The sequence below is a fragment of the Oncorhynchus mykiss genome, chromosome 14 (assembly GCF_057628025.1).
Source record: "Oncorhynchus mykiss isolate SJ-2025 chromosome 14, ASM5762802v1, whole genome shotgun sequence".
In the NCBI taxonomy this organism is placed as follows: domain Eukaryota; kingdom Metazoa; phylum Chordata; class Actinopteri; order Salmoniformes; family Salmonidae; genus Oncorhynchus; species Oncorhynchus mykiss.
Window position 1 is genome coordinate 26,992,684 of NC_143035.1, and position 12,220 is coordinate 27,004,903.

At 43.4% G+C, this 12,220-nt stretch overlaps 1 protein-coding gene across 2 annotated transcripts in view; it reads left to right on the plus strand.

The window, feature by feature from the left end:
* Positions 1 to 10,168, plus strand: part of LOC110489086 (PH and SEC7 domain-containing protein 2) — a 45,020-nt gene extending 34,852 nt beyond the window's left edge. For both annotated transcript variants that reach the window (XM_021561653.3, XM_090198653.1), the window contains 9 exons: positions 2,558 to 2,616; positions 4,253 to 4,342; positions 4,523 to 4,566; positions 4,634 to 4,827; positions 4,979 to 5,049; positions 5,222 to 5,379; positions 5,897 to 6,041; positions 6,169 to 6,312; positions 6,670 to 10,168. In XM_021561653.3, the coding sequence (XP_021417328.3) occupies positions 2,558 to 2,616; positions 4,253 to 4,342; positions 4,523 to 4,566; positions 4,634 to 4,827; positions 4,979 to 5,049; positions 5,222 to 5,379; positions 5,897 to 6,041; positions 6,169 to 6,312; positions 6,670 to 6,888 (1,124 nt within the window). In that variant the 3' untranslated portion in view covers positions 6,889 to 10,168. The remainder of the gene's footprint in view (positions 1 to 2,557; positions 2,617 to 4,252; positions 4,343 to 4,522; positions 4,567 to 4,633; positions 4,828 to 4,978; positions 5,050 to 5,221; positions 5,380 to 5,896; positions 6,042 to 6,168; positions 6,313 to 6,669) is intronic.
* Positions 10,169 to 12,220: the final 2,052 nt, after the last annotated feature.

The following is a 12,220-nucleotide window of genomic DNA, read 5'->3' on the forward strand; positions in this document are numbered from 1 at the left end:
AAAAGCCTACGCTCTGTTCCTTGCCTCAGGCTGCACAGCTGTTCTCTCTTCAAGTGATCATATTTCACTCATCAAATCAAATGTTATTGGTTGCATACATATATTTAGCAGATGTTATCCCAGGTAAAGCAGAATGCTTGTGTTTCTAGCTCCAACAGTGCAGTTATGCGTACATTTTTTTAAATAAATACAGGCAAATCCCAAAAATAAAAAGAAAGGAATTAAGAAATATAAGAACAAGCCATGTCAGAGTCAGGAATAGACATGTATACAGGGCATTCGGAAGTATTCAGACCCCTTGGCAATTGAATCCATTTTAGAATATGGCTGTAATGTAACAAAATGTGGACAATGTCAAGGGGTCTGAATACTTTCCGAATGCACTGTATTAGAGCTCATAGACCGATATATGAGCCCAAGACTGGAAAAAACGCTGAATTAAAATAATGATTGTGCACGTTATACAATACATAGCCTACCACATTTTGGAGTATAGGCTAGACCAATTATGTATCAAAGACATCTTAAATCTGTGTTTTTAAAAATGTTTTTCTATCATGCGTAGTATGTGGTAGGTAGGCTATAAAGCTATGTATTGTATAACTGCACAATCATTATTTAAATTCAGCGTTTTTTCCAGTCTTGGGCTCATATATCGGTCTATGCGTAGTCATAAGCTCTAATACAGTGCATTCGGAAAGTATTCAGACCCCTTGACATTGTCCACATTTTGTTACATTACAGCCTTATTCTAAAATGGATTCAATTATATTTTTTCCTCATAAATCTACACACAATACCCCATAATGATGAAGCAAAAACAGGTTTTTAGTCATTTTTGCAAATGTAAAAACAAAACATGAAATATCACATTTACATAAGTATTCAGACCCTTTACTCAGTACTTTGTTGAAGCAACTTTGGCAGCAATTACAGCCTCGAGTCTTCTTGGGAATGACACTACAAGCTTGGCACATCTGTATTTGGGGAGTTTCTTCCATTCTTCTCTGCAGATCCTCTCAAGTTGGATGGGGAGCATCGCTGCACAGCTATTTTCAGGTCTGAGACTTGTCCCGAAGCCCCTACTGTGTTGTCTTGGCTGTGTGCTTAGGGTCGTTGTGAACCTTCACCAAGTCCAAACTTCTTCCATTTAAGAATGATGGAGGCCACTGTGTTCTTGGGGGCCTTCAATGCTGCAGACATTTTTTGGCACCCTTCCCCAGATCTGTGCCTTGACACAATCCTGTCTCGGACAATTCCTTTGACCTCATGGCTTGGTTTTTGCTCTGACATACACTGTCAACTATAGGACCTCATGTAGACAAGTTTGTGCCTTTCCAAATCATCTCCAATCAATTGAATTTATCACAGGTGGACTCCAATCAAGTTGTAAATACATCTCAAGGATGATAAATGGAAACAGGATGCAGCTGACCTCAAATTTGAGTGTCACATCAAAGGGTCTGAATACTTATGTAAATAAGATATTTCGTTTTTTTATACATTTACAAAAAATTCTAACAACCTGTTTTTGCTTTGTCATTGTGGGATATTGTATGTAGATTGATGAGATTATATTCTTTACATCCATTTTAGAATAAGGCTGTAACGTAACAAAATGTGGAAAAAGGGAAGGGGTCTGAATACTTTCTGAATGCACGGTATGTGTATGGGGGTTTTTAACTAATCCTCACCTTACGAAGTGCTGCCCATTTTGTTGTGTTTGGCTTTGAAACAACGACCATGTTTTCCACTCAGTTTCAACCTGTTGTTGAACTTCCTTCTTCAAATTGATCATCACAGTGAGGTGAGTTTTTTAAAAGCATGATGATAAGTGTTTGATGTGATTTTTATTTGCGTTTGCATTGATGTCAGAGTGGTTGGAAGGACAATAGAGCTCTGAGTACCAGGCCATTAGCGATGTGAAGGTCGTTAACAAGTTGAGTACTACCAACGCATGTCCAGAGTGCATAAAAGGAGATTGACTCAAAGGTCACGTGGATTATTATTATTTACATTTTTGTACCTATTTTTTCTGATATCCAATTGGTAGTTACAGTCTCGTCCCATCGCTGCAACTCCCTTATGGACTCGAGAGGCGAAGGTTGAGAGACATGTATCCTCCGAAACACGACCCTGCCAAGCAGCACTGCTTCTTGACACACTGCTCGCTTAACCCGGAAGCCAGCCGCACCAATGTGTCGAAGGAAACACCGTACAGCTGGATAAAGAAGTGAGCGTGCATGCGACCGGCCAACCACAAGGAGTCGCTAGAGCGCGATGGGACAAGGACATGCCAAACCCTCCCCTATCCCGGACAGCGCTGGGCAAATTGTGCACCGCCTCATTGGTCTCCCGGTCGCAGCCTGGGATCGAACCCGTGTCTGTAGTGATGCCTCTAGCACTGCGATGCAGTGCCTTAGACTGCCGAGTAGTGTTGAGACTTTGTCAAGTATTGTTGAGATTATTTTTTAGCCTACTTTTAAAATATGCCATTTGAGTCATCCATGACATTTAGATAACATTTAAAAACAATGTTCTCTTCTTCTTCCAACAGACGGAGCCCATACGTTAACCTGCGCCCTAATGCTGCTCAACACTGATCTACATGGACACGTATGTACAGCTCTGTTATCAAACCTACAGTCTGTGAAGATAGATGGAAATCAATGTACAGGCAGGAGCCCCCAGAAATACTCATCAATCCTATTTGACATACAGCAGATCCCTGAGGAGTAGAGCCAAAACCCTGTCTAACATGACTCACGCACCAACACAATTGACGTAGAGAAACCTACTGTCGCGTCGGCTCATTGTATTTATGTATTTTGCTTGTCTGTCTTTAAGAATAAAAATAAAGCCCCCCTTAAGGCAGGCAACACCTGTTTTTGAAGTGATGTGCTACAGCAACAATAGCTTCCCTCTCTGTCTGTCTGTCTGTCTGTCTGTCTTACTCTCTCTCTCTCTATCTGTCTCTCTTCGACCTCTCTATTTCACTATCTCTCTGTTACCCTCCAGCTCAATCTCTCAATCTCCATCTCTGTTCTCCTCTGACCCACTTTCTGCCCTCTTTTTGTCCCGTCTTTCTGTCTCCTACTACTAAATACCGCAGCACTATATACTAACTCTTATCCAGTGTTACTTTAACACACGCTCTCACAATTTAACTCTCTGTTCTTATATGTCTACTAACAGATCCTCTCATGCTTCTAACATACTCTCTCAACCTCCTTCGTTTCTTCTCTTCTCCTCTCCTCTCATTCCCTCTATTCTCCTGCGTTCTGTCTGACCTCTGTGTAACCTCTGGCTGTCCTGCTCCGTAGGTGGTAAGTGGCTTTTAGCACTAACCTCTTCTGTGTCTCTCCATGTACAGTATATCTGTGGTCATAATGTAACCAATCAACCGCATAATGCATAGAATAGAATAGCTAATGCTCTACCTGCACACCACTGACACCTAGTGGTCATTCAGGGGAATTATTCATAGTACTGCATAACATATTCACATCGATTTGCATTTACAGTAGTGTTTAGCCTTGTTAAGATCCACCTACTATAGAAAATACAGTAAACGTCTGAAAAGTTTGTCAATATTTACATTTACTGGTAGGTAGTAAGACTGTGAATCCCAAATCACCCCCTCGCCCCTACCAACCCACTTGGAGGGCCCTCGGTTGTCATATGTTGCTGACAAAACTCCTAGGGTGACTTCCAGAGTGGCGAGGGGATCAATAAACCCATCAACTGTTGTTTTACAAGTTATAAACCTCAGTAACAGTTAAACATTTAATTTGAGGTATAGGCTATTTCATAAGTTACGCGTGTCATTTCTTGAAATCAGACAAACAAATGCATGTGGTTTACAATTAGACCTGCCTCTCCATTATTTTGTATTCAATTGTGCTTAGTCCAAACAAATCATTATTTTAGATTAAATTCTGCAGACTCCAATCATATCATTCTTTTTGGATTAAATTGTGCGAACGCCAAACATATTGTGGTGCTTGTCGGGATAGCACTTCGCTCTGAAGCCTGCAGCCTTGCTGGCATGGCCGAAGTGGTTATCGGAATTAGCCCCTACACCCTCAATAATTTTCACTCCCTAAGCTTTGGGATACTTATGCATAAGGCGGAGGTGAGCAAGAATGCACAAATGGAGGGCTGAGGGTTGTGGGAAAGGGAAGGGAGTGATTTAGGATTCAGCCTTCTGGTTCATTGTCCAGAACAGCCTGCATGTGTCTCTCTTGTCCAGAACATTGGGAAGAAGATGTCTTGCCAGCAGTTCATCAGTAATCTGGATGGCCTAAACGATGACAAGGACTTCCCTAAAGACCTGTTAAAGGTACAGTAATCAATGCTAGGTCAATATTGATGACAACACTTCAACTAGGCTCCTTACTAATGCTTTGTCTTACTAATGTAATATTTGATCAGATTCCAATGTTGGCATTACTCAGAAGTTGATCCAGTTCAATGAGACTTTTTTTCTCTCACCATTTTGATTTCTTTACTTCCTGTTTAGGTGCTGTATAATTCAATAAAGAACGAGAAACTTGAATGGGCAATGTGAGTATCCCTTCTCAGGTGTGTGCGTGTGTGTCCTATGTTATTTCTGATGTCTGATGTATTGCAGTGAGGAAGAGGAGTTCAGGAAGAGTCTATCGGAGCTGGTGGAGGAGCAGTATGAGGGAGGGGGGAAGAGGGGGGTTGCCAGGGTAACGGATGGCAATAACCCTTTCATTGCCATCCCCATCCTACCCAACGCTGTCACCTATAAACACGGTGTCCTGTCCCGCAAGAGCCACGCAGACATGGACGGCAAACGCAGTGAGTATAAACTTGCGCGCGCACACACACACACACATAGATGGGCTTAGGCTAGGTTGGAAGGGAATTTCTTAACGCATAAGTCTTCAGTTATTGGGATTTAAACAAGTTTAGAAATAACAGTTGTCTCACTCCCTCTCCCTCTCTCTAGCCCCACGAGGACGACGAGGCTGGAAGAAGTTCTATGCGGTTCTAAAGGGGATGATCCTTTATCTACAGAAGGTACCAGATACCTCTCCGTTACCATAGAAACAGACTTCTACCACTGCAGTAGAATGCAGCAGTGGTAGCTCAGCTGCGTGTGTGTCACTCTCTCTCTCCCACACACACACACAAACACAGTAGTAGGAGCTCTCTGACGACGTTATATGTGTGTGTCTCCCCCTGTTGACAGGATGAGTATAAGGCTGATGCAGAGCTGTGTGAGGGGGACCTGAAGAACGCTGTGCGTATCCACCATGCGTTAGCCACCCGCGCTACAGACTACAGCAAGAGACCCAACGTCCTCAAACTAAAGACCTCTGACTGGAGAGTGTTCCTGCTGCAGGCACCGTAGGTCCTCTGCTACTCTGGCCTGTAGGGGAGGCCTGTTCTCTCTCTCTGACAGGAGAGTGTCCCTGCTGCAGGCACCGTAGGTCCTCTGCTACTCTGGCCTGTAGGGAGGCCTGTTCTCTCTCTCTGACAGGAGAGTGTCCCTGCTGCAGGCACCGTAGGTCCTCTGCTACTCTGGCCTGTAGGGGAGGCCTGTTCATGGGAACCAGCTACATGTCCTCTAATGCACATTCGGTTATTTTGTCACACAATGATAACTGACTTTCATGATGTACAGAAATGTGGTGTTATTATTGGCATACTCTCTCTCATAATAATGTATGCTATTTAGCAGACGCTTTGTCCATGCATAAATTTTACGTACTAGAATCGTACTAGACGTATTTTACGTCTCTAGAATCGAACACGTTATCCTGGCACTGAAAGCGCCATGCTCTACCTTCTGAACACATACAGACACATACAAATGTCTCTCTTTTTTTCTGTCTGTCTGTCTGTCTCCTTTCTTTCTTTGAAGGAGTGAAGAGGAGATGATGTCGTGGATATTCCGTATTAACCTGGTAGCAGCTCTGTTCTCCGCCCCGGCCTTCCCTGCTGCCATTGGCTCCATGAAGACGTTCTGTAGACCTCTACTGCCCTCCTCCTCTACCCGGCTAAACCAGGTGCACGCAAACACACATTCTCTCACACACAACCACATATATAGCATGGTGCAACCTAAATTGATTGTGTTATGTGATTGGTTGTTACTGGTGCCTGCTGTTTGATGGGTTGCTGTGATTGGTGCAGGAGGATCAGCTGCAGTCCCACGAGGGGAAGCTGAAGCAGATGAGTGTGGAGGTGGAGGAGCACAGGAAGAACCTTCCCTCGCCTTCTCCCAAGAGCAGAGAGTGGGAGGAGTATCGAATCAAAGAGCACTACCTCATATATGAGGTGAGAAGGAGAGAGGCTACAGGTCTTTGGCCTACATCCCTTTGCATAATATGTGTAGTTTATCTTAAGGGAGAAAGGTTGCATCTCTCTTTCTCTCTCTCTGTGTAACTGTTTACATGTGCATAGGTACTGGTATATCTGAAATAGATGGGCTGTTGTTGTGTTATAGTTGTGACAGAATCACGAGATCAATGTCCTATATCCCCTTTCTCTGTGTTTTTGCCCATCATTTGTCATGAATCCTCTTTCTCTCTGTAGAGTGAGCATTGTGTAATAGCTGTGTGTTAAATGAGCCATGTGTGATATATGCATATTTCTAGTCACATCATCTTCATTCCCCTTCTCTCTCCATTGCAGAAGAGTCGGTACGAGACGTATATCAACCTGCTCCAGGCCAAGATGAGGGCAGAGACAGACGACCTGGAGAAGATAGAGGCTAGCGTGATGAGCGGGATTGGGGAGGGCCGAGGGGGGCGCGAGGGATACCTCCGGAAGACCCAGTCCTCTCCTTCCATCAGCCAGCACGATGTCAATGGCAGGGCCTCTGGACGCACTGGCCCGGGCCAGCAGAGTTGAGAGGAGAACCCCCTAAAGAATATAATGCACCCCCCCGTAACTCTGTCCTCTGAGCCAGAGGGCTCTCCCCTCCAAACGCCTGAGAACTGGACCCCCAAATCCTCCCTCCTTCCTATTTCATTGCACAGTAAAGCAGTAATAATTGTTCCAGCTATACAGTATTAATGGTGTTATTTAACCAACAGCTAATTGTCGCTGGCAGTGCTTATAAGAACACTTATAATGGAGAACATGAAGATGTGGAAAAAAGGACAAAAGAGGAGAGAGGACTTACCGGCATAAAGTGCGGAGTGTAGTTTTTTGGTTTGAGGTGGATGGTGGATTTCAGGGTGGAGGGGTACAGTAGCATAGTAGTAGGGCGACAAGTAGCCTAGCAGTTAAGAGATTTGGGCCAGAATCCCGAGCAGACTAGGTGAAACATCTGTTAATGTGCCCTAGAGCAAGGCACTTAACCCATAATTGCTCCTGTAAGTCGCTCTGCATAAGAGCATCTGCTAAATGACTAAAATGTCAAATATACACTACCATTCAAAAGTTTGGGGTCACTTAGAAATGTCCTTGTTTTTGAAAGAGAAGCTAATTTTTTGTCCATTAAAATAACATCAAATTCATCAGAAATACAGTGTAGGCATTTTTAACGTTGTAAATGACTATTGTAGCTGGAAACATATTTTTTTTAATGGAATATCTACATAGGCGTATTCCAATGGCACGTTGTGTTAGCTAATCGCAGTTTAACATTTTAAAAGGCATTAGAAAACCCTTTTGCAATTATGTTAGCACAGCTGAAAACTGTTGTTCTGATTAAAGCAGCAATAAAACTGGCCGCCTTTAGACTAGTTGAGTATCTGGAGCATCAGCATTTGTGGGTTCAATTACAGGCTCAAAATGACCAGAAACAAAGACCTTTCTTTGGAAACTCGTCAGTCTATTCTTGTTCTGAGAAATGAAGGATATTCCATGCAAAAAATTGCCAAGAAACTGAAGGTCTCGTACAACGCTGTGTACTACTCCCTTCACAGAACAGCACAAACTGGCCCTAACCAGTAGAAAGAGGAGTGGGAGGCCTCGGTGCACAACTCTCAACGTCAACAGTTAAGAGTTGCAAAGAAAAAGACATATCTCAGCCTGGCCAATAAAAATAAAAGATTAAGATGGGCAAAAGAACACAGACACTGGACAGAGGAAGATTGGGAAAAAGTGTTATGGACAGACGAATCTAAGTTTGAGGTGTTCGGATCACAAAGAAGAACATCCGTGAGACGCAGAACAAATGAAAAGATGCTGGAGGAGTGCTTGACGCCATCTGTCAAGCATGGTGGAGGCAATGTGATGGTCTGGGGGTGCTTTGGTGGTGGTAAAGTGGGAGATTTGTACAGGGTAAAAGCGATCTTGATGAAGGAAGATTTTCACTCCATTTTGCAACGCCATGCCATACCCTGTGGGCGGCGCTTAATTGGAGCCAATTTCCTCCTACAACAGGACAATGACCCAAAGAACAGCTCCAAACTATGCAATAATTATTTAGGGAAGAAGCAGTCATCTGGTATTCTGTCTATAATGGAGTAGCCAGCACAGTCATTTGATTTCAACCCTATTGCACTGTTGTAGGAGCAGCTTGACCGTATGGTACGTAAGAAGTGCCCATCAAGCCAATCCATCTTGTGGGAGGTGCTTCAGGAAGTATGGGGTGAAATCTCTTCAGATTACCTCAACAAATTGACAACTAGAATGCCAAAGCTCTGCAGGGCTGTAATTGCTGCCAATAGAGGATTATTTGATGAAAGCAATGTTTGAAGGACACAATTATTTAATTTAAAAATCATTTTTTATAACCTTGTCAACGTCTTGACTATATTTCCTATTCATTTTGCAACTAATTTCATGTATGTTTTCACGGAAAACAATGACATTTCTAAGTGACCCCAAACCTTTGAAGTAACTCACACCTTATAGTGAGCCTTCAACAGGTTACTATGGACCATAGAGCATGGAGACTCTCCTCAGTGTATCTGAACAGTAACACACCTACTGTATGGAAGCCGTATGATGATGAACAACACTTACCCAGACTCTCAGAACTGTTAAGATGATCAACTCCTTGCTGTGTAGACTATTATTGATAAGTATGTATTTCTTCTTCCACTTGAACCTGAGCTTCATATATGATATCAGACTGAATGAAAGCACTGTGGCATGTTTTATAACCCTTGTTCTATGTTACTGTCTGGACACCTGTACTGCTGTTACTCTGAGTGGATACTTGTACTGCTGTTACTGAGTGGATACCTGTACTGCTGTTACTCTGAGTGGATACCTGTACTGCTGTTACTCTGAGTGGATACCTGTACTGCTGTTACTCTTGAGTGGAAGCTGAGATGGAGGACATTGACAGAGTATGAGCAGTAATGTTGGTTTGTTGAAGATTTTGATAAAGTGCTTTGAGCATGTGTGTGTATGCGCGCGCGCGCGTGTGTGTGTGTGTGTGTGAGCGCCTGCATACATGAGTGTGTATGTGGTTGAGGGTTGGTCAGTGGACATTGGGTTAAGGTTGAAAGGAAGCACGTCTAACATTAAAGGATCTGTGTTCTGTGTTGGAATGCTTTGATGCAGAAGAAGACGTCTCCCTGAGTTGAAGTGGGCTCATCTTCCTGTCATATCATCAGCAGAGTGCAGATACTACAATCAAAGACTGAAAGACAAAGCAGCAGAACAGGAAGTAGAGGAAGTGGCTGAGCAGAACATAGGGAGAGAGACCAGAGAGAGGACACTAACCCAGCTCTGTCTCTCCAGGAAGGAACCATGGAAAGATGGAGGGAGGAAAGAGGGCTGTGGTTCTGCTGGACTACATTGTTCTAAATGGAACATTGAAACTCATCCCCCTCTCTTTCTCCTTCCCCCTTTCCTGACTGGACTTCGGATGGGATAGTGTCCCTAATTCATATGTCTTTCTCGACACTAAAGCGGTACGGAATCTTTGCACGGTCAGAACAGACACAGAGGCTTTATAGATGCTGTGTTTTTGATGAGACTGGATCAGAGATCCTTAGTTCTGTTGACTGAAGTGGAATTTGGAATCAGAACTGACATTTTATACATTATGTCTTTCTTACTCTGAGGACCGACCTTGTCACTTTGGCTGTTGTGCTAACTAACCATTGTTTCCCCAGTGTTTTAGGGCAGAGCAGTGCTGTTGTAATATAGAATTGTGAGAAGAAGTTTTTTACTTTGCTGGTCCTGTCTTAAATAAATATTTTTTGTTGTTTTTTATTTAAACAAAGGAAGCTTGGAGACTGGAAATGTTACTGTATATTGTTATTTTGTTTGACAGTGTAAAGTGGAGGGAGTTTTTACTGGTTATTTTAGTCAGTGCTTCCTAAAGTCACCTTTCATATACAATAGAAATTGGTGTCAATGTTTTTATTATCAATAATACAGCTCTTTATCTAGAGATATTGCCTTATGTAACGCAGATGAGAAAATAACGATGTGGAAAATGTTTAGCATAGCTAGTTCGCAATTTAGCAGGAATAAACATCGCGTCCACATCTTGGACACAATGAGCACTTGTCAAGGTACCACTTGCACCTGTAGCTATTAAATACTATGAAAGGCTGGTCATGGCTCACATCAACACCATCATCCCAGACTCCCTGGACCCACTCCCATTCACATACTGCCCCAACAGAGCCAAAGATTACACAATCTCTATTGCACTCTCCCACCTGGACAAAAGGAACACTTATGTGAGAATACTGTTCATTGACTACAGCTCAGCGTTCAACACCATAGTGCCCTCCAAGCTCAGGTACCTGGGACTGAACACCTCACTCTGCAAGTGGATCCTGGATTTCCTGACAGGCTGCCCCAGGTGGTAAGGGTAGGCAACAACACATCCGCCACACTGATCCTCAACACAGGGGCCCCTCAGGATGTGCATGCTTAGTCCCCTTCTGTACTTCCTGTTCACCTGCACATGACTCCAACACCATCATTATGTTTGCGGACGACATTACGGTGGTAGAAGTTCTACAACTGCACCATTGAGAGCACCTTGACTGGCTGCACCACCTCTTGGTATGGCAACTGCTTGGCATCCGACTGCAAGACGCTATAGAGGGTAGTGCACACGGTCCAGTACGTCACCGGGGACGAGTTCCCTGCCATCAAGGACTTCTTTACCAGGCAGTGTCAGAGGAAGGCCCTAAAACAGTCCAGCCATGCAAGTCAAAGACTGTTCTCTCTGCTACCGCTCGGCAAGCGGTACCGATGCACCAAGTCTGGAACCAACAGGACCCTGAACAGCTTCTACCCCCAAGCCATAAGGCTGCTAAATAGTTAAACAAATAGCAATCTGCATTGACTCCCTTTTGCACAAACTCAGACTCATCATATAAACTGCTGCTACTGCTTATTATCTATCATGTTGCCTAGTAATTTTACTCCAACCTATATCTACACATCTACCTCGGACACATCGACTCGGTACTGGTACTCTGTGTATATAGTCAAGTTATCATTACTCATTGTGTAATTATTCCTTTTGTTATTATTTTTCTATTTTTGTTGGGAATGGCTCGTAAGTAAGCATGTCACTGTTAGTCTACACCTGTTGTTTACGAAGCATGTGACAAATACAATTTGATTTGATTGTCTCTCAAATAGACCGCAACAGTCGTTGGTTAGCTAGCTAGTGATTTTTTGTTGTTGTTGCCATATTAGCATTGACATGAAATCAGTCAAAACACCTCAAAACAAGACATGGTATTAAGAACAAGATAAAACTAGCAGAAAAGAGCCACCTACGATTCCCTACATGGCAGCCTCTTGTCATTGTTGCTAGCTATCTGACCGTTCTGAGTCATAACTAAGCACGGATTCCGGCCCCATCGACGCGTGCACCTTATTTTCGTGATGTCAGCCGTCTGTTCTTGTCAATGCGACGTGAACAGTATCCATGCTTCAGCACCTTTGACAGCGCCAACTTTCCGCATCAACAACACGTCCTCAAAACGGCACAAATAGGCCTACTGCAGCGCAATGGACAGCACCAATGTCGCATATCGCCATCACCAGCACCTTGAAAAGTGCCTGACTCCTCTTCTAGCGAACTTCAGGTTTCACCAGCAGGTAGGCCTATTGGTGCCACTACCAGTACTTCTAAACGTAAGTTATTTGGACCATTATGAATTTAAAAAATTCTGTGGAACTTTTAGTCAGACACTCTGTAAAGACACAAGAGCATGAGGAATGCCTGTTTATTGCAATTAGTCATTTTCAGACGACAAAGGCTTTTCCAACATTAAAACAACAACGTACAAAACAGCACACG